The following is a 23282-nucleotide window of genomic DNA, read 5'->3' on the forward strand; positions in this document are numbered from 1 at the left end:
TATCAACCTCCTCATTTCTCTGTTGTCGTGCTTTATCAGTTGGGCGCCCGCGAGTATCTTTTTGTACCTCAGGTGGACGATGGTCAGTTATACTTGGATTCACCATGGCTAATAACTTTGAGATCATACTCCTTTTCACTGGAGGTGGTTGCGATTGTAGTTGTTGTGTCATTTTATCCATCTCCTCCTGAAGGTAACTCTCGTCTTTGTGAATTTTTTTCGGTAATACATTTAGTCTTGTCCAGAAGACGTCTATGTCATCAAATGGGATATTGTTACCTGTATTCAAAATTTATAGTTAAAAGGGATGGGGGATGGGCTAATCATTTAAAGTTTAATAAATGGTGATAACATGTATTTATTACATGTCCTTTCGTACCAGTTCAAACGACATGCACATGGCAACCCACAACTCATGAAAAGTTGGTGGCCACAAGTTCCCGTTACTGACCGCAAGGAATTCAACTTCTTTAACTCGACAAGCAACAAGTCTAGAGCCTTATGGGAAACCTTACCACGTATGTAATCAAACATTGGTATTTTGTGGTCTCCTATGGGAACGAACAGGCTCTTTTGGAAACTGTGTTTTATTGCTATGACTTGTTACTCTAAAATTTTGTCTACTTGCAACACAAGTCTATGGAGTGAGTTGTTATGCCCTTTAAGGTATCTCTTCAAGTTGGCATGCTGACTCTCAACTCTGTTCGTTGTGTGTTGACCAAAGTTATGGTTTGTGTTAGTCCAAAGTGAAACAAATCTCTCTTTATAATTTTTCAGCCTGACGTCACACACATAGTCCATAACTTCTGAAAAATAAAATATACTTATTAGTAATGTATGTATATATGTATGTATGTATGCATTTACCTAAACTAATACAATATGTACCTTTTCGGCCTTCACTATGCAGTCGTTCATAATGCCGGTTATAGTTATACTCGTATATATCTTGTGTATGAGACTGACACAATCGAGCCTAAGAAAGCTTAAAAATTTTCCAGTCATCTTTACTAAATTTTGCCTTGCAGTGTTTCAGAATATTCTGAGAAATGTGCCACCTGCACAACAACTTGGAAGCATTTGGGAATACTTTATCACAAGCATTCATTAGAGCGAGATCCCTATCCGTTATTATTACGCGAGGCTCCATACACTCTTGTAGCATGTCTCTAAGCCTTTCCAAGACCCATAAGAAGTTATCTTGTTTTTCTTTAGAGATAAATGCATGCGCGACACAAAACGACTTGTGGGTCGATGTCACGCCGATGACTTGAATAAACGGAAGTTTATACTCATTCGTTTTGTAAGTAGTGTCAATCATCAGCACATGTGGGAAGGCACACCACAATGTTAACGAGTGAGGATGAACAAAGAAAATATCCTCGACCACATTTGTGGAGGGATTCTCTCAGGTGAAGTAATTATACTCCTTTTCTGCCAAATTTTGCTCTAGTACCTGCGTTGGAGTTCGACCCGCATACATTCTGAATTTAAACTTTTTTATTACGTTGTGTATGTCTTGTAGAATGCACATGCTCTGTGGGTTTTGATTTCTTATTGTTAAAAGAATGTTAGCTGGCTCCAAGTTTTGAGAATAATGACTCTCCACCATATATTCTTCGTTCGGGGTTAGCCTCCTTGCAAATGCGTGACCCTCAAGATGTTGTGAAGCTTTATGGTTATGGTTTGGTTCCTTCACCTTAACTTCCAAGTACCACTCTTGGAGTTTAGTCTTCCTACCAGAGTAAAAGGACATCCAACCTTTTTGCTACCAGAACGTCGTTTTGTGGTTGTACTATTGTATTCACCACCATGGTCGCAACACAACCATATCTTCATTGTCCTTTCATTTTTTGAAATAGTTCGTTTGGTAACAATGACAAAATTACACGCAAGTGCCATTTGGTAAACCCAAGTCTTCAACTCTTCAAGAGATCCAAATTTCTAAAACAAAATCAACTTTCTCTCTTTAAATGTATCAAATATATTAATAAACATTATATATAACGACTTCCACAAAAATATAAACGCACTATATATCGAATAAAATGTAACAAAACACCAAATTCAATAAACATTTAATAGTATATTTGGATCAATGGTGTATATATAATATGTTAGCGGATACTTATTATATATACAAATTTCTAGATAACAAATAATATATTATATTATAAGAATTAAGAAAATATTTACGAAAGATTAACACCATTTCTATTACAAAAAACGTTTATAAAGAGTTAAAGACGTCTACAAAAGAAAAAAAAAGGTTAAACAACTTTTATTTAAAATTTCATGATTCAACAAATTGTTTTTTTCTTTAATTTTGTTATAAACATTTTATAACTCTTGTTAAAGAACATACTTTTTGGGTTAAGATCCTATACAAACAGTGTTAAGTGTAAAACCATAAGAACAGATCTGGACCATCTAAATTTTAAATCAACGGTTGTTGTTGATTACAAATCAATTCCTTAAAATTAGTAGTCTGTAATCTTTATGTTAAGGGCAATTTAGTAATTGTGTTGTTTTTAATTAGAAAATGTTCAAAAAATCCTACAAAGTCGGCCCACTTGTAACTCAAAAACACTATCTCCTTTTATATCGGCACAAAAACCTATTAGCACATTTGGTTTATACTAGCACATTCTTATACCAGCACAATACAGGTTTAAACACTCAACATATTAGCACATTCGGTTTTATATCAACACATTTGTTTTATGCTAGCACAATTGTTGATGATATTTCAAAATTTCAAAATTAATATTATACGGATAAATATTTCATAGACCGTAGACAAGACAAATAAATATGTAAACTTTTGTTTCGAATATCGAGAAATTTTTTTGAGGTAATTAGTTCCATAATTTAGTCAGTTAGCATTTTTTTTTAATTTTTAATATAGATTACATAGATTTAAATATTATCTATGAATATATTAGCACATTTGGTTCATATCAGCACATTTAATTTTTAAATGCACAATATATGCTAATATGTCTCTAAACATATCAACACAAAGTTGTAGGCTAGATCCAAAATATATGTTTAGTATAATAATAACATATTTGTTTGTTCTTCAATAACATTTGGTGATATTTGCATTAAGAAAATAACTTTAAAACCTGGGAATTATGAAAAAAAACAATTATTCGATATCCAAAACCTACAGAAAGATTATATTTTGGCATAACATTTAAAGCCAAATATTAGCAATTCACATAAAAAAAATATACGAAAGATAAAAAAGCAAACTCATCATTCAAACACGAAAGCGTCCAATATATTATGAATGAATATTGTTCTTTCAATTATAGAAAAAGCGATCAATTGAAGACGAAGAAAAATAAGAATATTTTAATCTTTAGTTTTAATCCTTAGTTTTGTGATATAGAAAAGGAATCCATAAATTAAGAGTGAGAATATCTTTATAGATCCTAAAACAATATAAACACACTATAGATAAAAAAAATGTAACAAAATACAGAATCTAATAAAAATTATACATCGAATAACACATATATTTCCCAATCTATAAAGTGTGATAGTGAAATCTTAATGGTAAAAACATCCCTAAAAGAATATAAACACAAAATATTTAAATAACACGTAAGTAACCGGAATGTCAAACCTGATCCATTTCAAAAGAGACATCCGGGTTAGGTTCTTCGTTATCGTTGGCAACTTCCTCCTCGTCATCAGCTTCCTCGAAATCGTTATCATCTTCCTCTAAACTGTTATCATCTTCCTCGATATGTTTAACACGTTCCCCGTACTCGTACTCGTATTCGTTCTCGTGTTTTACATCCGCATGCGAATGGTAAGATGAGTATTGGTACTGCGGATAGCTTTCAGGTTCATCTGCGTACTCTTGGTTCAAATCGGGCACTTGAAACCCGTCATTACAACGAACCACGGATGCAACCTCTTCCTCCCCTCGTTCAACAACGTGTTCGATTTTACTTTCGGAGACGTATGATTCGTTCGGATATGACTCATTTGAATAATCCCCAAAAATATACTTGAGGCCCCAAGACGACATCGTGATATGAATGGTTTAATCGGATTGTTTAGTTTGTGAATTTTCATCATAATACATTCATCCCCAAAGCTTGGATATATAACAGATTTCTGGTCCTATAGGAACCATATTGCCCAATACACTTCGTATGGAATTAATTCGTCCACCAACAAAAACCCTATGGGAAGCGTATTGCCTTATACGCTTCCTATTATTGGCTCCCTATGGAAATCGTATTGCTCTATACGCTTCATATTCGAGTCACTTTACAGCTTTTCAATTCTGAACTACCTGGATGTCAGAGCATATTTGTTCATCGTATCAATATGAAGTGTATTGCCCTATACGCTTCCTATTGATTTAATTGGTCCACTAACCAAAACCCTATGGGAAGCGTATTGCTGAATACACTTCCTGGTAACTATAAAGGAATCGTATTGGCCAATACGCCTCCTGTTGCACTCAGTTTTCAAAACTTTTCAGTACTTTTCAGGTCTGAACTCTCTGCACTTCCAACATGGCAGAGAGCATCAGGTTTCAGCAAGAGAATGGGAAGCGTATTGGCCTATACGGTTCCTATTGGTTTAGCATTTACTGCTTTTAAACCTATATGAAGCGTATTGTGTTGTACACTTCGTATTGAGGGATGTACACTAATTTTTGGGGGGTGTCTAGATACCATAAGGAGCCTTTGTATTTGATCCTAATCCTCTAAGTTTGTTTGATTTAGTATGGATTTGTGTTTAAATTGATGTGTACACAATCAGCAAGAGTTTTGTCTGTTTGATCATTTCTTTTCCAGCTTTTTATTTAACAAATTACTTCAAGAGTCTTGTAGTTTCAGTCTTGTAAATTGTTACATTCAGTGTTTTAATAGCAATCTTTAACTTCTCAATAAGTTTTGTATCCTAATTCTTGATTCTTGATTCTTGTTTTTGTTGTGTTACAAGTAGTTGATAAATATGTGAGAATGGTGAATGTACATAGTTAGGTGTATGCTAGATGGAATTATCATGAGGGCACAAAGGTGGTTTTGGCAAGAATTTGTATTGGCTTAGTTTAGCCATGGTCACAAGATTGTGACTATAATATGACTATATAGATTGATACGATCCATTGCTGATGATTGATAATGGTGGTTGGTGGTGGTGTTAAAAACCAATAAAGAAAAGCAAAAATATAAAACAAAAAAAAACTTAAAAATGGTAAATTTTAATTTTTTTATGGTATAATAAAAAGGGGGTAAAATAGTTATTTTCTAATCTATTTTTAATGAAATGGGTATATTTGATATTTTTAGTTTATAGAAAAGGGAAATATGTAATTTAATTTTTTGCTTGAGTAAATATGTAATTTACAGGACCCTAAACCTATGTAATTTATCAAGTTTATAGGGGGTATAGGTAATTGCCCCTTTGTTAAGTTTATTATAAAAAAATAGATCTCTAATTAAATAAATTATTAATTAGAAACAGTAATTAAGTAACGAAATAATAATAAAAAACATATAACAAAACAAAAGAAATTATGAAATTTATATATTTTTAATACCAAATCAAAGGAAATTTTCAGTTTACACCAAACAAAATGTGTAACAGCCTTACCCGACTAAGGTTGATGTGTCACATAATACAATAATTCAAAGTCAATACATTATTCCACAAATAATTAAAAAAAAACATTACAAAGGTTTACAAAATAAAAAAAACTAGAATTACGACCCGCCGCAATGCGGCGGGGATTCTTTAGTTATAACTAAGTCGATTTAAGACGCGCATGTTATGTTGAACCTGTCAAACGGGAAAAAATAGACGATGTAAAAACGTTCACCCACACACGCACGTTGCGTCGTGTTAACTCGTAAAATTTAGAACGAAACGTAAAAACGTTAAACCAAAGACGCACGTTCCGATGTGCTAAGTTACAAAATTTAGAACGAAGTATAAAGCGAAAAATTTGCGGAAAATAAAAACTATAAAGGACCAAAGCTGAAAATAAAAAAAAAGTTGTGAGGATAGATTGCAAAAGATAAAAAGTTTTGTGTTAAAAGTAAAAAAAAAAACAAATAGTTTTGGGTTAAAAGTAATTTATGAAATACTTTTGAGTGAAAAGTAAAAACATTATTTTTATAAAAAAACCCCCAAAAGCCAAGGTTTTAACAACCATATGCATAACCATTTTTTGTTTAAAGAACCCCAAAGCCAAGATTACCACACATAAGTAAAAAAAATCAAAGTGGTTAAATTGCAAAAGATGGAAACTTTTGAATTAGAAGTGAAAAATCAAATTAATCAAAGTAGTTAAATCGTATAAGGTAGAAACTTTTGAATTAGAAGTGGAAAATCAAATTAATCAAAGGGGTTAAATTGCCAAAGATTTAAACTTTAAACTTAAATTGTTAAATATTAAAACTTTAGGGTTAAAAGGAAACAAAGACTAAACTTTAAACTTAAATTGTTAAAGATAAAAACTTTAGGGTTACAAAGTAAAATTCTAGTTTTTTTTTTTTTTGAAAACCCCCCTAAGCACATGTTACAACACAATAATGCATATTCAAGTTGCTTCTTTATAAGTTAATAATATCATTAATCTCATTTATGAAAATTCTTGTGTCTTTATTCCCTTAATCTCATTTATGAAATTACATCTTTCCTGACAGCCATGTAAGGCTGTAACCTAACATACGTAATAGGAAAATGTACGCCTTAGTAAAACGGGTTTTACGCAGTGGAACAACTATGCAAGGTTCACATTCGATAACACATTTGGTAGTTCGGCGATCACCTTTTTGGTGTGGTAGCACGGTGGTCACATTTTCGTGTTGTAGATGGTGGTCACATTTCCGTGATATTATAATAAAATATATATTTTTGTATACAAGCAATACTATATACGAGTACTCTCCAACTTTGACATTCGATAACTTTGCATATCCGTACACGTCTTTATGATATATGTGACCACGATGTAGGTTAATACAATCACACGCTCATTTGTAAGTCTACACAACTGCTTAAAGGTATGGATCCTTACCCCCCCCCCCCTCCTTTTTTTATCCTGATCCATTGATTATAAAAGTTGTTGACTATCGTCTTCCTTTGGAACCCCTAACGTCTTTAGCATAGCAATTTGTTAACCATCCTTTTTTATTTTTAACTTAATATCACGCGATAGATTTATGTTTACTTTATTATTCATTATCGCATGTTCCTAATAGCCCTAAGGCAAGGCTAAGGCTAGGCAAAACCGAAAGTGGGAAACTAAAGGCCTTAGACAAGTCTAAGCGAAATCTATACACTCCCTAGGATTCTGTAACCCTAATACGACATCTCCAAAGAAATCCCAACCCCGGACATGCCCCCTGAAAGGTGCAAATCTTATATAATCCGCGCATCTCACGTCAGTTTAGGTCTGCCTCTGCTCCTCATCCCCTTCACAGTAACGGTTCACACGATTCTAACCAGACCCATCAACTATCTTCACATCACATGTCCAAACTATCTTAATCTCCCCTCCCTAATTTTATCCAAGATACACGCCACCCCCAATTTCTCTCGAAAAACTTCATTTCTAATTATGTCCATCCCACGGTACCCGCACATCTACCTCAACATCCTCATCCCCACCACTTCCATTTTCCGCGTTTGCTCCTTCTTAATAACTCATAAATCACTTCCATATAACATAGTCGGTCACACCACAACCACTTAAACAACCATTACACCCCTTGGGGTCTTAACTCTTAAGTAGGGCTGTAAACGAACCGAACGTTCAGCGAACAGTTCATGAACCGTTCGGCGGGAAGTTCGTTTATGTTCGTTCGTTGAACGAACATGAACAAGAAATTACGTTTGATTAGTTAAATGAACGAACATGAACAGAGGTCTCGTTCGTTCGATTGTGTCCGTGAACGTTCGGTAAGGTGTTCGTGAACGTGTTCGTGAACATTCGTTGATTTGCGTTCGTTTATGTTCGTATGTGTGTGTTTTAATTGAAGATCTTTGTACTTTCTTATATTTTATTTGTACTTTTTATATTATTAAACTTTTATTTATTTTATTTCCCTAACAATTAAACTAGGAAACCCACTTTCACTTTTTTTATGGATCATTTCCTTTTCATTTCTCATTATTTACATCCACGAATACAATCAACCTCCATTCCACAATGAGGGATTCAAGTTCAAGTGCTACTCTCTGGGCCATCTATCTTTATCCTTCGTCGCATTCGCCAAATTTATTTGTGTTCGTGAACCGTTCGCGGACACGCTCATTTCCTTAATGAACGAACACGAACATAGAATCTCGTTCGGTAAGTGTTCATGAACTGTTCGTAAACACATTTATTTCCTTAACGAACGAACACGAACAAGGCCTTGTTTGTGTTCGTTCCGTTTGTTTACAATTCTACTTTTGAGTGATAATCACTTTACCAATAGTCAAACTTCTTTCATGTGTTTCAAACTCATAACACCATCATGATCTGAAACCTAAATCTGCACATCCATTTCCTCTTGAAGATCCAAATTCCACACTCCGATCTTCCGTTAGGTAAATCCAGATCTCAATTTTCAAATTCACACATTCATACACCACAATCCACCACATTTATTCCAATTTTCAGATCAATTCATGCCGAATCTCTCTCAATTAACCTAAATTTGCAAAATTTATCACCCTGATTCGGTAACAGACAACTGTTGTTGATCTCATTCCATAATTTGTTATTCAAAACCCTAATTTCACACAATCAATCAATTAGGTATGCTATGATTGCAATTGATTATGATGAACTATCAATTCAGTTCAGATAGTCCGAAATCGTTTAATGCGTATCCGAAAGGTGATTTCGATATCGAATCGAATTCGATAAGAAAAATTAGAAAACCTAAACATTCATCATTTCATCCTGTTATACTGATGAAATCTGTTGGCAATAGAGTAATGTACTACTACAAGCTGCATCCTGTGATGCTGTTGTTGATACTTTTATCATTTGGAGTTATCAGTTTTGTAGTTGTGTCGGTTTACACGAGCGGTATTGGTTATGGTACTGATTCTAGCAGAGTTGTTAAAGCTGGTTTAGATAATGGTTATCCGTTTTCGAAGCTGCGTAACCTGGTGATGGTTGCGGGGCATTCGGTTTACACGAGTAGTAGTTGTGAGAAGGTTGATAAGGAGGATTCGTGGTTTTTGGAATCGTATCAGAAGAATGCAGGTCAGGCTGCTACTTTTGTGGCGCATATAAAGGAGGGGGTTGAGAGTGCAGTTAGAGATGAGGAGGCGTTGTTGTTGTTTAGTGGTGGGGAGACGCGTAAAGATGCTGGTCCGCGAAGTGAGGCGCAGAGTTATTGGATGGTTGCTGAATCGAAAGGGTGGTTTGGTGAGTTTTTTATTTGTTTGATGCCTTGTGTAATGTGATTTGCAGATGACAAGTTGATTGAATTTTGAATTGGTTTATGCATAATGTTTCGACTTTAGTGTATGAAACATCCTATTACTTTTGATGGCATTGTGTAGGTTGTGCAAGTACCATTGTGGGAGTAATTTAGGTTAATCTTGGTCTAAAAAGTGCACCTTAGGCGATCTGGAAAATTTCTACATGTGGGTCAAAACTGGTCAAAATAAGTGTCTGTGGGAGGCTGATATGTAAAAACAACCAAAGGGTTGAAGAATTTCTGAACAATTTACTTGATAAAAAGGCTGATATAAAAAGTTTACTTGGTTCTACGCATAGTTGTTAATAGCGCTCATAGCGAATAGCGTAGTGCGCATGTGTCGCTATCTGATGTCAGCACCTCCATAGCGGGTAAATAGCGGGATTTTAGGTATTTTTTTTCCTGTGTTAATATAAATAGCGGGATTTTAGGTTTTTTGTTAAATATACATATAAAACAGCGTATTTGGATATAATATACATATAAAATATTTCTAAAATTTTCTTCTAGTGTGTCGCTAAACAGAAAATAGCACCCGCTCTTTCATCGCTGTTGCTACATCGCATATAGGTAGCTTGTCGCTATCGTCCAATATTCGCTATTAACAACTATGGTTGTACGTAGAGCAATGCCTTGCGTACGTGAAGCTCTTGAATGATGCATTTGAATTTGATTAATATCTCCATTATACAGTATACATCTAAATAGCACAAGACATCAAAGATTATTATCAATCCATCATTGTTACGTATCAAGACGTCGTATGAACAGCCTTTGAATTAACTCTATCAGTATTGCATAAATGTCAATGTATTTGCTGTATATATTTATAGAAATTGCTTATCATTGTGGATGTAGGCAACCGAGAGAAGGTGAGATGGAAAGCACTCACAGAAGAACACGCACGGGACAGCTTCGAGAATCTTCTCTTTAGTGTATGCCGGTTCAGGGAACTTACCGGCTCTTATCCACAAAATATCACAGTATGTTTGTATATTTAATATCTTGTTCTCACAATATTTATAAATATAAGGTAAATGCAGAATTTAAAGGTGGCAAGATGGACAGGTTGGGAATTGGGAAACGTGTCCGTTTTCTGGACAGGTCAGTGCGGGTCGGGTCATGCTGACCTGATAACAATTTTTTGTCCATTTATAAATAAGAGTTTTAAATACTTTCTGGGTAACATTCAACATGTTTTCAACATAACCCAGCCGACCCGTTAAAAAGTGAACAGAAGTAGTTTTGATTCAAGAATTCCTTACATAATGAAGTATTATTTGGTTTATAATTGTAATGCAGGTTGTGGGTTATGATTTCAAGAAAGAACGATTCGTTAACTTGCACCGTTCTGCAATACGGTTCCCAGAGACACGATTCGTCTACTTGGGCACCCCAGCTGCTACAACATCAAAAGAAGCAGCACTAAAAGGTGAGGCATTAGTGAGGACTCAGTTCCAACACGACCCGTACGCGTGTTTAGGTTCACTCCGTCGCAAAAAGATTGGTCGGGATCCTTTTCATAGGTCAATCCCTTACCCTAACGGCTGCCCAGAGATTAAAGGCTTGTTCAGATACTGTGGGGCTAATATATACACAGGTTCCCTACCTTGGCCGTAAGAACACTGATTATACCTTTTTTTATTCCATATTATTTTTAGGATTGTACGATTTTGAGACGTTATGGAATACGTTAATTTGATATATTATATAGAATGATGAAATGCTCGTGATCGAGTTTCGAAGAAAATTGTTGGTTGGATTTTAAGGTCTAAAGACACTAGGGACAATGACCACAGTGATGGAAACCCGTACTGGTAACAACTGGTTCGAACCGGGTTTAAAACTGGTTTGTGCCCAAAAAAAAAAACAGGTTTTGGAAAGAAAAAAACGATTTTAACCGGGTTTTTTTCAATCGGTTCAGTTTTTTAACCGGTTTCAAAGATTGAAAATAGGAACTGGCCTACAAACCGCCGGGTTGGGTTGAGCCAAAACCGGTTTTTTTGGCCATGTCTAGGTGTTGGGGCACACTTAGGGAGTTAGGAGTGTAAACGAGTAGGGCCGCTTATGAGCCACTTGAGCTCGACTCGTAAAAAAGCTCGGAACGAGGCGAGTTTGACTAGGCTTGCGAGCCTGTTCAATTGTAGATGTAATAATTTTCTGTTTTGTATGATAATTTTTTACTTACATAATAAAAGTATTTTATATAACCCAGTGGACTAAAATGACAACGGTGAAACCTTTTTGGACCCACAGGAGAAAAATGAAACATTTGGACTAAACTGCCAAAATGACCCAAACCACAGGAACTATAAAAAACATTTAACTCTTATTATTAAAATAAATTTGTTATATAAATATTCATACAGGGGAAGGTTCATTGGAGAACACTAAAAAAGTGGGGAACAACGGGGAACCGGCTCAAACGAACTCCGATTGGACTCATTCCAGCGGCGTTGGAACCGGCTCGTCGAACCCTAACTAAGATCTCTTAACCCTAAACCCTAAATCCCCACTGTTCACCCCTTTTTTAGTGTTCCCCACTTCAAATATTACACATATATACCGTTTGATTAGACACTTATATGTCTATGTGAAGACAAATCAAAGAGGGGCCAAAATGAAAACTTTGAAAAATGTAGTGCTCAAAGTAAAGAAACGAATACATCACTATTCCTCGTCGTGATGATATGAATTAATATATATAAACAATATGTAGTTTATCATGTGCAAAAAAAATAATCTAAAAAATATATATAAATAAAATTGTTAAATATTTAATAAAAGTAAATGGCCGGAGTCTAAGACGAGCTTGAGCCTAAAAATTTATTACTGAGCCAAATTTGAATTCAGGCTCTCTTAAATTATAGAAGCCAGGCGAGAGCTTAGCTGAGCTCATGTTCGGCTCTCTTACACCCCTACGCACACTTTAGATGAGGGTCAAGATGAATTTATCTGTAGAGATGACAATTTCAACCCTCATATATCAAACAGGCAAGTATTCAACCCTGTAACGAGTCGATTGTAAGTTGTATTTTATTGTTACCATGCGGGTAAAATAGAGAAAAATAGTTTTAGCTCTGGTTAATCAGGCCAGAAGCGGCTCATGTGTATTGCAACCTTTTAGATCGTTTTATAAGAAAAGTCAAATTATTGTCTTAATGATATAGTTTATCGCAAATCTATCATTAGTTACAATTTAAAAACAATTGCTTGCAAAAACCCAAGACCAACAAGACTTATCAAACTCGGTCTCGGCACCAAACCAGGCTCTGACTCCTCTATTTATTTATGAAATGAACCCAATCTTAGACTCGACCTTTTTTAAGCTTGCCTTGATATGGACTTTTAGTAAGCTGAAATCGAGTAGGTCAGGATGGTTTGGCTATTGTTCTAAAAGGGAAAAGGAAAAGAAAGTAAAAAAATCTTTATCTGAAATGCCATTTGGGTCGTAATTCTTAAGAATACGTGTTTTATCTTTCTTTTGTTGTGAAATCATACTCTCTTTTTACATTTGAAATTTCCACTTATTTCATTTACAACATTTAAGAAAAACACATGTATAAAGAAAATAATTTTGATGCTATGTAAATGTCGTAACATGTTAACCAAATATGATACGATAAGATGGACACGATTAAATCATGTACAACAAAATGTATATGAATACGGTTTTGGGCATATGAGGCAATCGATAAGGTGGAGAGACTTTTATGATGCAATCGATAAGGTGTAGACTTTACGAGATCCGTCACAGGTTAAACATGTAAGAAAACATAGCCGAATACGGTTTTGGGCGGATGAGGCAATCGATAAGGTTTAAGCAACTTTTCAATGATGCTAATATGCTATGCTTGAATAGTTTTAGAACTGGTGTTCCGAAATTATGGAACTAAGTGAAATCTTTTAGAGAGGTGGTGTCCAAACTCCAAAGTTGGTAATGAGAGGCTCACAAACGTCCCAACTCAAATGTTTGTGATTAAAGGACTCGTAAAGGCGTATTGGCGTTGATTAGTCATTTCTTTCCGATAATGCAAGCGAAAGGGGTGACACACACGTACTGGTCAGGAAGAACATGCATTTACATCTGCAATAATGGGCGTAAAGTGATACACGAGCAATAACAGAAACAACATTGGCACAACCCATATATGCATCTCTAAATTGCCACCAGGCAGTTACTAAATTAATGCCATTCTTGTTCCAAGTTCACCCACCCACAACACTACTTGAATGCAATAACTGTGGCCCCCCACTAAATATATAAATTACAAAAATGCATTCTAATATTAAATTAAATTAAAATTAAAACCTTATAAAGAAGCAACTTATATGTGCATATATATCTTGTAACTTTGGCTTTGGGAGGCTTTCAAAAAAAATGAAAATTTTCCTTTCTAACCCTACCTAAACTTTTAATTTTTTGACAATTTAAGTTTAAAGTTTTAATTTTTGTTTCCTTTTAAACCCTAAGGTTTATCTTTGACAATTTACCATAAAGTTTTAATATTTGGCAATTTAAGTTTAAAATTTTAATCTTTGTTTCCTTTTTAACCCTAAAGTTTTAATCTTTGACAATTTAAGTTTAAAGTTTTAATCTTTGGTAATTTAACACCCCTTTGATTAATTTGATTTTTTCACTTCTAATTCAAAAGTTTCCATCTTTTGCGATTTAACCACTTTGATTTTTTTTTACTTATGTGTTGTAATATTGGCTTTGGGGGGGTTTCAAAGAAAAAATGGTTATGCATATGGTTGTTGTAACCTTGGCTTTGGGGGTTTTTCAAAATAAAATTGATTTTTTACTTTTCACCCAAAAGTATTTTATAAATTACTTTTAACCCAAAACTATTTGTTTTTTTTTTTTTTACTTTTAACACAAAACTTTTAATTTGTTGCAATTTATCCTCACAACTTTTTTTACTTTCAACTTTGGTTCTTTATATTTTTCATTTTCCGCAAATTTTTAGCTTTATCATTCGTTCTAAATTTTGTGACTTAACACACCACAACGTGCGTTTTTGGTTTGACGTTTTTACGTTTCGTTCTAAATTTTGCGGGTGAACGTTTTTACATCGTCTATTTTTTCCTGTTTGATAGGTTCAACATAACGTGCGCGCACTAAATCGACTTAGTTATCACTAAAGAATCCCCGCCACATTGCGGCGGGTCTTAATTCTAGTTTAAAAAATAAACAAAGGGTGGGTGTTTGCTACCTATCTTTACTTTGTTCACAGCCACGAAACAACAGTACTGGAAGATGTGTTGATTTAGTACTTTGCGGGTGGTGCTACAGATTCGCCTGACCTACGGGAGGCTGTTGTTGAGGAAACTGATGACTTGGTTGAACCACGCACATTATATCTTTCGTACACGTGTTCACGGTTTTCTGACCACCATGTCTCCGCCTGATGCTCTCCAAATCTTCTTCGGCTGCAAATGCAAAAATAAACATAGATAAAACTCGCTGCAACTACGCCCTTTCGAGTAGTCATATCCCTTTTACTAGGATATTTTTACAAGTTATTATTTAATTTTTCAAAAAAATATATATATACCTAAAGCGCACTCGTTTGAGATCTCTAGTTCCATCACGGAGAGCAACTAGGGTTATGTACACACCGGGCTCATATTGTTCAATCCATTCAGCCTCAACATGATTAGTAGTAATTGCAGGAGTACCGACAGCAGAGACCGGGCTCCTAGGTTTGAAATCATTATCCTCATCATGTGGCGGTGCACAATCCTTGCTTTCAACATAATTATTGTTTCCCAACTGTACCCCTACTCCATTTAGATACTCATTCTTATTGAAGGTTCTAGATTTCGGGCTACGGCTATTATACCGCATTGGTTCCTCGGTCCTTGTAATGGTTTCGGCGGGACCTAATGATCCGTTTGATAACGGTTTATCGTCTCCATTCACATCAGCGTATTGAAGAACACCGTTCGGCTCCATGCCATTTGTTGACTCGATGCTCTCGAAGTCATACGAACCAGGTGGCAATCTCTCTGCCATATCCTTCAGCTGCAATTTATATAGCACTCGTGAGAAACTAGCATAAACACTCTCAGTAGGCTTTCGGATTGTACATAGTCAATAAAAAGGTGGCAGTTTTGACTCATTTATTTATGAAGCTCCGGGTTTTGTTTTATCTCAAACGGGTCAAGAAAATATAATCCAAAAAAGTAGTTAGAAAATGGGTCAATACGGGATGTATTTTACACATAACGTTACGTGGATAAACACGTCAAGCCGTAGACAGTCACCTAAAGTGTATTCAATTGCTATAAGCTCCCAAATCATTTTATCTACAAGAATTAGATTATTATTTTAATCATATTTAACACATTATTTATTTTAAATTTAATAAATGGACGAAAAAGTGTTGGTTAACAAACGCTTTAACAATGAATCAAATCACCTTGGCAGTCAAAGATTTTATAACATCTTTTGAAGCTTTACATTTAGCAGATTCTTCAGCGGCCAAGACCATAGCTTCCTGAGCTGCTTTTCTCGATTTTTTAAGCTCGGTTTCTTGAATGGTATATTGATGCCTCAGGATGTCAACCTTCATAAGATTTAAAAACAAATTCCAGTTTAGAAAGTCACGCAAACAAAGGAAGCACATGGCACACGCTCATTTGAATTTGTGAACTACCTGCCCACGCAGTTTGAGTACTTCCTGATTCAAGAGCTCATTTGTTTTCTTCAAACTATCAGCAACCCCTTTGGAGAAAGAAAGCCCTGACGTTGTAGGAACAGGTGTTGCTGAACGCGGAGGACTCGGTTTTCTAGAAATTGGTGACACCGATCGCGAAGTAATACCTGACCGAATATTAATCGGTTTCGGAATCGCTTGGTGAAAATCACCCAATAACACAACATCTTTGAGCTGCATCAAGGATTGACCTTGCATTGACCGGTTAAGAAACGCATCACCTTTTTTCCCTTGTTTAGCTGCTTTGTTATCTAGAAGCTTGATCAAATCATGATTAGAAGGCATCCCTGATTTTGCTAATTTTAACTCGGCTTTATCTAGCCTATCCTTGTTCTCACCCGATAAACGGGGTTTAACGTTTCGTCTGCTAGTGATCCCGGTTTCAGCCATCTTACTTAACTTTGTAAAACATGAATCACACACGCGATACGGTTTTCCAGGATTAGGAGCAAGGGCAGCGCGTGGTGCTTTCTTTGAACTACATGAATGGCAGTGCACGAGCCCGCAGTTATAACAATTGTGCCGCTTTCTAGTGAACCCGAAAGCTTGCCTACAAGATGAGCACTGCGATTGCTCAGCACCCGAAACCCATTTATGAACACAAATAGCAGCCGTATAGTTTGAACCACAGGATATGAACTTAACGTGTCTATCATTCAAAGATTCAACGATAGTTGGTGTTTTACGGTCTTCAACGTCTCCATGACCTAACCTCCCGTTAGCTCCCTTCCCCCACGTGTATACCTCGTTTTTTGATGTCAATACAGTTACGTGATATGCACCACAAGCAATATCTTCAACGGGTGAATTGACCAGCTTACCCTCTACCAGACAAGGTAATTTCCCGTCATATTCGGGATTTCCGAGTTGACCGTAAACAGTGCTTCCCATTGTGTAAACATGCCCTGCTGTAGTCAAACCTACAGTCAAGCTATGCCCGCAAGCAACCTTATGAAAATTGTAATCGATTAGTCCCGGCACGCATGTGGGTTTAAGTCGAGACTCTTTGTCACCATGACCGAGACGGTTTTTGTCTCCATCACCCCATGTGAATAGTTTTCCCGAAGAAACACTTGAACCGAACTGTGTGACCATAACATCCACTACAGCAGCCGTGTGCCATACGCCACAGGCAACAGCAACTGTACGCAACCCTGAAAGAGATTCTACCTCTTTCGGATACGACACGTTTTCCCGATCGCCATGGCCCAAAACACCAAACGTCCCGTCACCAAAGGTAAAAAGCTGTCGGGTCGATGTTATTAAAGCCGTATGCCATGGACCACAGGTCACCGAAGCAACTTGAAGCCCGTCAAGTGGGCCGGAAATTCTCTTGGGTATCCAGTGACTGACGTCTGTACCATGCCCAAGAAGCCCAACGTTGTGTGTTCCATCACCCCATGTGTACATTTCACCCGACGATGTAACCGCACACGTGTGGAATTCACCACATGCGACAAGAGTGATGTCGGAAACGGATAAAGATTCAACTAAATGAGGCTGAGTCGCGTCTTTTCCGACACCGTGCCCGAGCCGACCTCCTGATTCCTCACCCCATGTAAAAAGTTCGCCTTGTCTAGTTACTAAAGCAGCATGACGGACCCCACACGCTATGTGAGTAACATCTAAAACCAAGTTCGATTCTAAAGGTCGGGGCAGAAGCACATCTGTTCTTGTGCTCGAAACGTTGTCGCATATTACCTCTCCCCATATATACACGTCCCCTAAAGAGTCGGAATCATCGGGGCCCGACCCATGACTAGAAGTACTAGGTGCACTAGAAATGCTAACCCTAAAAGCATCGGAACTGGAACCTTTTAATTGCATGTTTGTTTGGTCTGAGGCTGCTGCATACGACCGCTCCAACCCCGGAGGATAACTCTTGGGAGAAGTAGTTGGGTTTGAACTAATCGAAACGTCCGGAGAACTAAAATCTCGAGGAGCACTACTCGAACTACCACTTGCACTGTTTGATGCTAAATCTCTATTATCCTGGTGTCAGTTGACCAAGCAAAATGATATTAATAAAAAAGAACATCATGAGCAATAAAGATAGCAAATAAATTACTGCTTTTTCGCTAAGATATCAAGGCATGCAGATATGCAGTATTCTACATATGCAAGCCCTATTACTTCAAGAAATTGGTCATCTCATACCAAAAAAAAAGATTGTTTCTGTAATAAGTTAATATCTCATGTTATCATTTTCATATAGTAATTTACAAAGAATTTTTCAGATACGTTACCTTCTTTTATTAGCTACAAGCTAAGCAGTTAATGCGATTAAATATCGGATATCAGTCAAAGACCGATATTTGAGATATAGGTTATCGTGGTGGGATATCGGTAATTTTAATATCATGCAGAATTTATATATGTAGCAATTTAACACTAACAATTTAGTATACACCCCTACCATTAACAAATTAACCTTTTGCAACTTGCAAAACACTAACAATTGTAGCAAGTAGGAACTGATTAAGACTTAATACTTTAATACTTGACTGACAAAACAAAGTTGATGCCAGAGCTTAGCATACACACAAATGAAGTTTCTGGGCTTATTTAAAACTGAAAATTCACCTATGAATCAACTGATTTCGCCTTTCTGATCATATTTAGAAACTGACAATTGCAATATCCATAAACATTTACCCAAAAAATGTTGTGACAAATGACGATCATAACAAACAAGAAGAAGAAGTTAGTGGGCAGATAAACATACATCAAGATAAAGGCCTCCATCACTCCATCCATCAATTTTCAAACGACCTCCTTGTAAGGATGAAATCAGTGATCTGATACCTGCTATCCACACTTCAGCCTCAACCTTGTCCTTGCAGATCTAATATAGAACACAAGTTCAGAAAAAAAAAATAAAAAAAAAAACTCATGTGCATGTGATGAATGATATGAACTAATCACTAACCAAATCAAGAGATCGTTTCCCGTTGTTGTATATCAGAGAAAAGGAAAGATAGTCCTTTTCCGGGCGGAGATAACGTCGGAAGACAGCCTAGTAGCAGATTATTAAAAGAAGCATTACTTGAAAGATCTCACTCATTGAACATACTACATGTCCATGATCAAAACAATCATGATATGTAATTGATGCGTGAAAGAATGTAGAATTCTCACAGTTCTTTGTCCGGGAATGATTCTAGAGACTGAAGCTAATTTCAAGCTCCTTTCACCACTGCCAGAAATCCAAATTAAAGATGATTCATCCTGTGTGTTCAACTTCCAGCCGTTAGCAATCATCAAATGACAAGGAAAAGAGAAATAGAGCATGGTGCAGTTTCAATTATACTTATAAGTAACAATTCCCGTATAAGTTGAGGATACCAACAGTTGCTATAATAATTTATCTAACACAAAAATCAACATAACTTAGAGGGATAACTTTTCCCATAATCATATGATTATCATCACAAATCATGTAGCAAATATTACATGTTAATTTTGATTAATATACCAAGAGTACCCACTTGGTGGTTATGCAGCATTTGCAGTTGGTATTAGAAAGAATCATACATTTGAAGTTACCACTATGTTTATGGCCCCTTAACATAATTTATGACAAGTTGCATGTTAATTCTTTTTTATTGAAAAAATGGGATCACATGCTGAATTGTAGAAATCAAACAAAAGCATCAAACAAAAGGATATATTGTTTCTGGTAGAATGAAGAAAACATGTTAAAAACTCACATGAGAAAGTCTAAATGGACAAAACTTGGGCTTCCCCTTGCGACCGTATTTAAGTAAATGTGCACCCTTCTTCAGGGCAATTAATGCCTGCAAGAAGGTAAGAGAATCGAATAAGAATGATGGAACTGCCAGTTGCGAAATCATGCGAAAACAGGATGATGGATATTCCAACTTCCATATGAGAATATTCAGTAACTCATCCAAGAAACTTCTAGTATCATCTTGAAAATTTTGAAATGATTCACATCGATCCAATGTACCAAACATACAAACTAGGTAACTTATCTAGGCTTTACTTTGTTTCTCATTTCCTTGTACGACTAAACTAGTAAAAAATACTTCCTAATTCGGGTGATGGTCACTTTTAGTTATAAAGCATTGTTCCTTTCTTTGTGGTTGGTCGATTGTAAAAGATTACACCTTTCATTAGTCGGTCACTATTTTGTGGTTTGAAGATAAAAAAACTTACTAAAATTATTCAATTCAGTTATGTAACATTATAACATATTTAATTCCATACACTTCCATTTTATTTTTGTTTTATTCAGACAACGGAATGCAAGCCCCACGTGCCACGGCTCATTTCTAGTTGGTGTCATTGACTCATTGCTTGCGCCATGCCCCATGATTATTATGGGGATTATAACGTTCAAATACCCATGCCAATAATTTGGCATTTCATACATCCTCCTTCCATATTTGCATTCAGAAAATGCTGTCCTGATAGTAATACAGTAAGACAAAACCTAAGACCTTAGAATTTAGATTCAATGTAATATATCGCCATTTCGAAACAGAATGCTTCATCCGTAACGATCATTTCATCAAATGAGAAAGCATAGATTCTTCCTCTTTCCACTCGATATTATATAGGTAACCTAGAAAATTCAGTTCTTCCTCCATAAAGTACTATTATGTAATTATAACCTACTAAGTATCAAAATCCATATCTCACAATAAGCCCTAGATTTTTCAATTTGTTCCAAAAACATGCTAACTATTGCGCAATTATAATGTACTAACTACTAACATCTATATCTCACAATAGGGCAATACATTTCAAATAACAGATGATATATAAAACCTTATAACATATACCTGCTCAACGTCACGATGCGCGTTACCGTAGCTAACAAGATCTGCCATTCAATGTGACGCATTCACCACACCTCCCCCAAACTCCACTACAATCTTCGGTCATCATCAATCAAACTCACACAATCTCCTCCGTCCACTACCATCCACCTTCAACTTCAAACCCTAACCCTAGAAAAACCGCAAAAACAACAAAATCAACCATAAACTCATAACATCACAGTCAAAACGACTACAAACCTCCATTACACCACCAGAACTCACCACCTCCGCCGCGTAGATCTGAAAACCGCCGCGATTGTCAGTTACAGCTCGGAGAAATTGAGTTCGAGTTGACGTGTACAGTTTCCGGTTGCGAGAAATAACTGAGAATTCAGATGCTAGTGGCGGATAGTAGCTAAAACCGGTGACGATTGGACGGTGTTGTAACGGTGGCCGGAGCTCCGGCGAGAGAGAATGAAGAAGGTGGTGGTTGCAGAGAGTCAAAGGAAGATGGCAGAAAGAAAAGAATTACGGCAGAGGAAATTATTATTAATTTAATAATATAATAGTGAATGAGGAGACAATTTCTAGTTCCAATGTGTTGCTTTTTCTTTTACGTGTTGTAATGTACTTTATTTTTTTGAATTTACTAAAATCTTGTGACATTTTAAGCTTTATTCATATTATACGTGGTTAAAGCATCCACAATAAGTCTGGCCGGTTTAGCGTAAATCATTAAAAAAGTCAAGGGCGGTTTAGCGCGAAGGGTCGCCGGAGTTCTGGCTGACCGTTCCTTCTAAATTACCTGCGACTTCCTTCTTCGATTTTTTCGGTGTGTCGGTGTTCTGAACGGTTCTTATTCTCCGGCTCCTTCGGTCCTTCTTCACCGGTTGGCTTAGTGGGTCTGATATCGGTCGCGACTATCTTGTATAGGCTCAGCTAGACCGATTCGAATCCCATTAACACTTCTTCGTGTGGAGTTGCGGTCGAGGTGTCTGGTTTTTAAGTGTGGCAGGGGCTTTTTCAATGGCTGAGAGGAACTCTGTGACCAAGTTTTTCGTGTCTAACCTTCCTGAGGGAAGTAAGCCGTGGGATTTGAGAAAGGCCCTGGAAGGTTTCGGAGATCTAGTGGGGACGTTTGTGGCAAAGAAACGTGATAAGCATGGAAGTAGGTTTGGCTTTGCTAGTTTTAAAGATGTCAGGGATAGAACGGAGATGGAGAAGTTGCTAAGGGGAGTCAAGATGGGGGACCACAAACTAAAGATAAATATCGCGAGGTTTGCCGTTGAAAATGCTGGGTTGGCGGACCAACCAGAGGTCAAGGCTCAGGGGACCAAGTTTGCCGGCAATGCTGAAGGAGTTAGAGAGTTTAAATTCAGGGATTTCAGGAGTTACAGCGATGTGTTGGGTATGGGGTCTTCAAAAGCGGGTGGTAGCGGGAGCGGTGTCTCGGAGGGGAGTGCTGAAGGGGAAGGTCTTAAGTCTATCATAGTTCCAGACAGGACGGAAGCCTTCGCTGAATTGTTTGATTTAGCGGTCATAGGTAGGACGGTGAATCTGGAAACCCTGGTGGATTTCGACAAACTAATGAGGATCGCGAAAGTGGAGTTTAGTAGAATACAATACTTGGGGGGATTGACCATTCTTATTTCTTTCCCTGGCATAGAGGAGGCTAGGAGATTCTTGGAGGCCAAGAAGTTATGGGATCCCTGGTTCTCAAAAATAGATGTTTGGAGAGGTCAATCTCTACACCTTGAAAGGGTGGCATGGCTAAAATTGAGTGGAATCCCCCTTCATCTCCTTGATACTGATTTATTAAGCCAGATTGGAGCTCTATTTGGAAAGGTGCTTCATGTTCCCAAAGGCCTGGAGGAAGAGAAAGACCTGTCGGTGTGCAGGGTGGGGATTCTGGCCGGGGAAGCGATCAGAATCAGCGAGATAATTAAGGTCAAATGGAGAAACAGGGGGTTTAGAGTTTTGGTGGAGGAAGAGCTTGATGATTGGATCCCAGACTGCCTAGGAATATCATATCGAGGGTCCTCGGACGTGTCGTCTCCGATGGCTTCTTCGCCGGTGGTCGGCAACTCAGGGGAAAGGAATAAGGAATCGGAAGGGTCGCAGAAGGAAGTCGAAGGATCAGGAAGGGGGGGATCTTGCAACGAGGTGGGTGATTCCCATGACGTGGGAGTTCCCATGCAAGAAGAAAGAGAAAAAGTGGGCGCTGGGGAAAAGGTGGTAGATGAAGAGGTGACGGTCGGGGGGGAAGGAAATTCTAAGGATAGAGACGCAGTGGGACCCGGGCATTTTAAAAG

General features: G+C 36.9%; 2 protein-coding genes across 3 annotated transcripts; one reads left to right on the forward strand and one right to left on the reverse strand.

Moving 5' to 3' along the window:
• Positions 1 to 8450: 8450 nt before the first annotated feature.
• LOC110936606 (uncharacterized protein C57A10.07) lies at positions 8451 to 11211 on the forward strand. The gene is made up of 3 exons (XM_022179011.2): positions 8451 to 9406; positions 10320 to 10444; positions 10764 to 11211. The coding sequence occupies exons 1-3, from the start codon at positions 8809 to 8811 to the stop codon at positions 11079 to 11081; spliced, it is 1041 nt and encodes a 346-aa protein (XP_022034703.1). The 5' UTR covers positions 8451 to 8808; the 3' UTR covers positions 11082 to 11211.
• A 3363-nt stretch (positions 11212 to 14574) lies between these two features.
• Positions 14575 to 21539, reverse strand: LOC110936605 (PH, RCC1 and FYVE domains-containing protein 1). 2 transcript variants are annotated; one of them, XM_022179009.2, is made up of 10 exons: positions 21253 to 21539; positions 20992 to 21159; positions 19894 to 19980; positions 19322 to 19411; positions 19113 to 19199; positions 18909 to 19028; positions 16124 to 18175; positions 15887 to 16033; positions 15020 to 15489; positions 14575 to 14894 (listed from the first exon to the last, which is right to left on the reverse strand). In XM_022179009.2, exons 2-10 carry the CDS (start codon positions 21037 to 21039, stop codon positions 14732 to 14734), a joined length of 3264 nt encoding a protein of 1087 aa, XP_022034701.1. In that variant the 5' UTR covers positions 21040 to 21159; positions 21253 to 21539; the 3' UTR covers positions 14575 to 14731. The 2 variants fall into 2 exon arrangements, with proteins under 2 accessions (XP_022034701.1, XP_022034702.1); XM_022179010.2 differs by having other exon boundaries at positions 21229 to 21531.
• Positions 21540 to 23282: the final 1743 nt, after the last annotated feature.

Source organism: Helianthus annuus, chromosome 4 (assembly GCF_002127325.2).
Source record: "Helianthus annuus cultivar XRQ/B chromosome 4, HanXRQr2.0-SUNRISE, whole genome shotgun sequence".
NCBI lineage: Eukaryota > Viridiplantae > Streptophyta > Magnoliopsida > Asterales > Asteraceae > Helianthus > Helianthus annuus.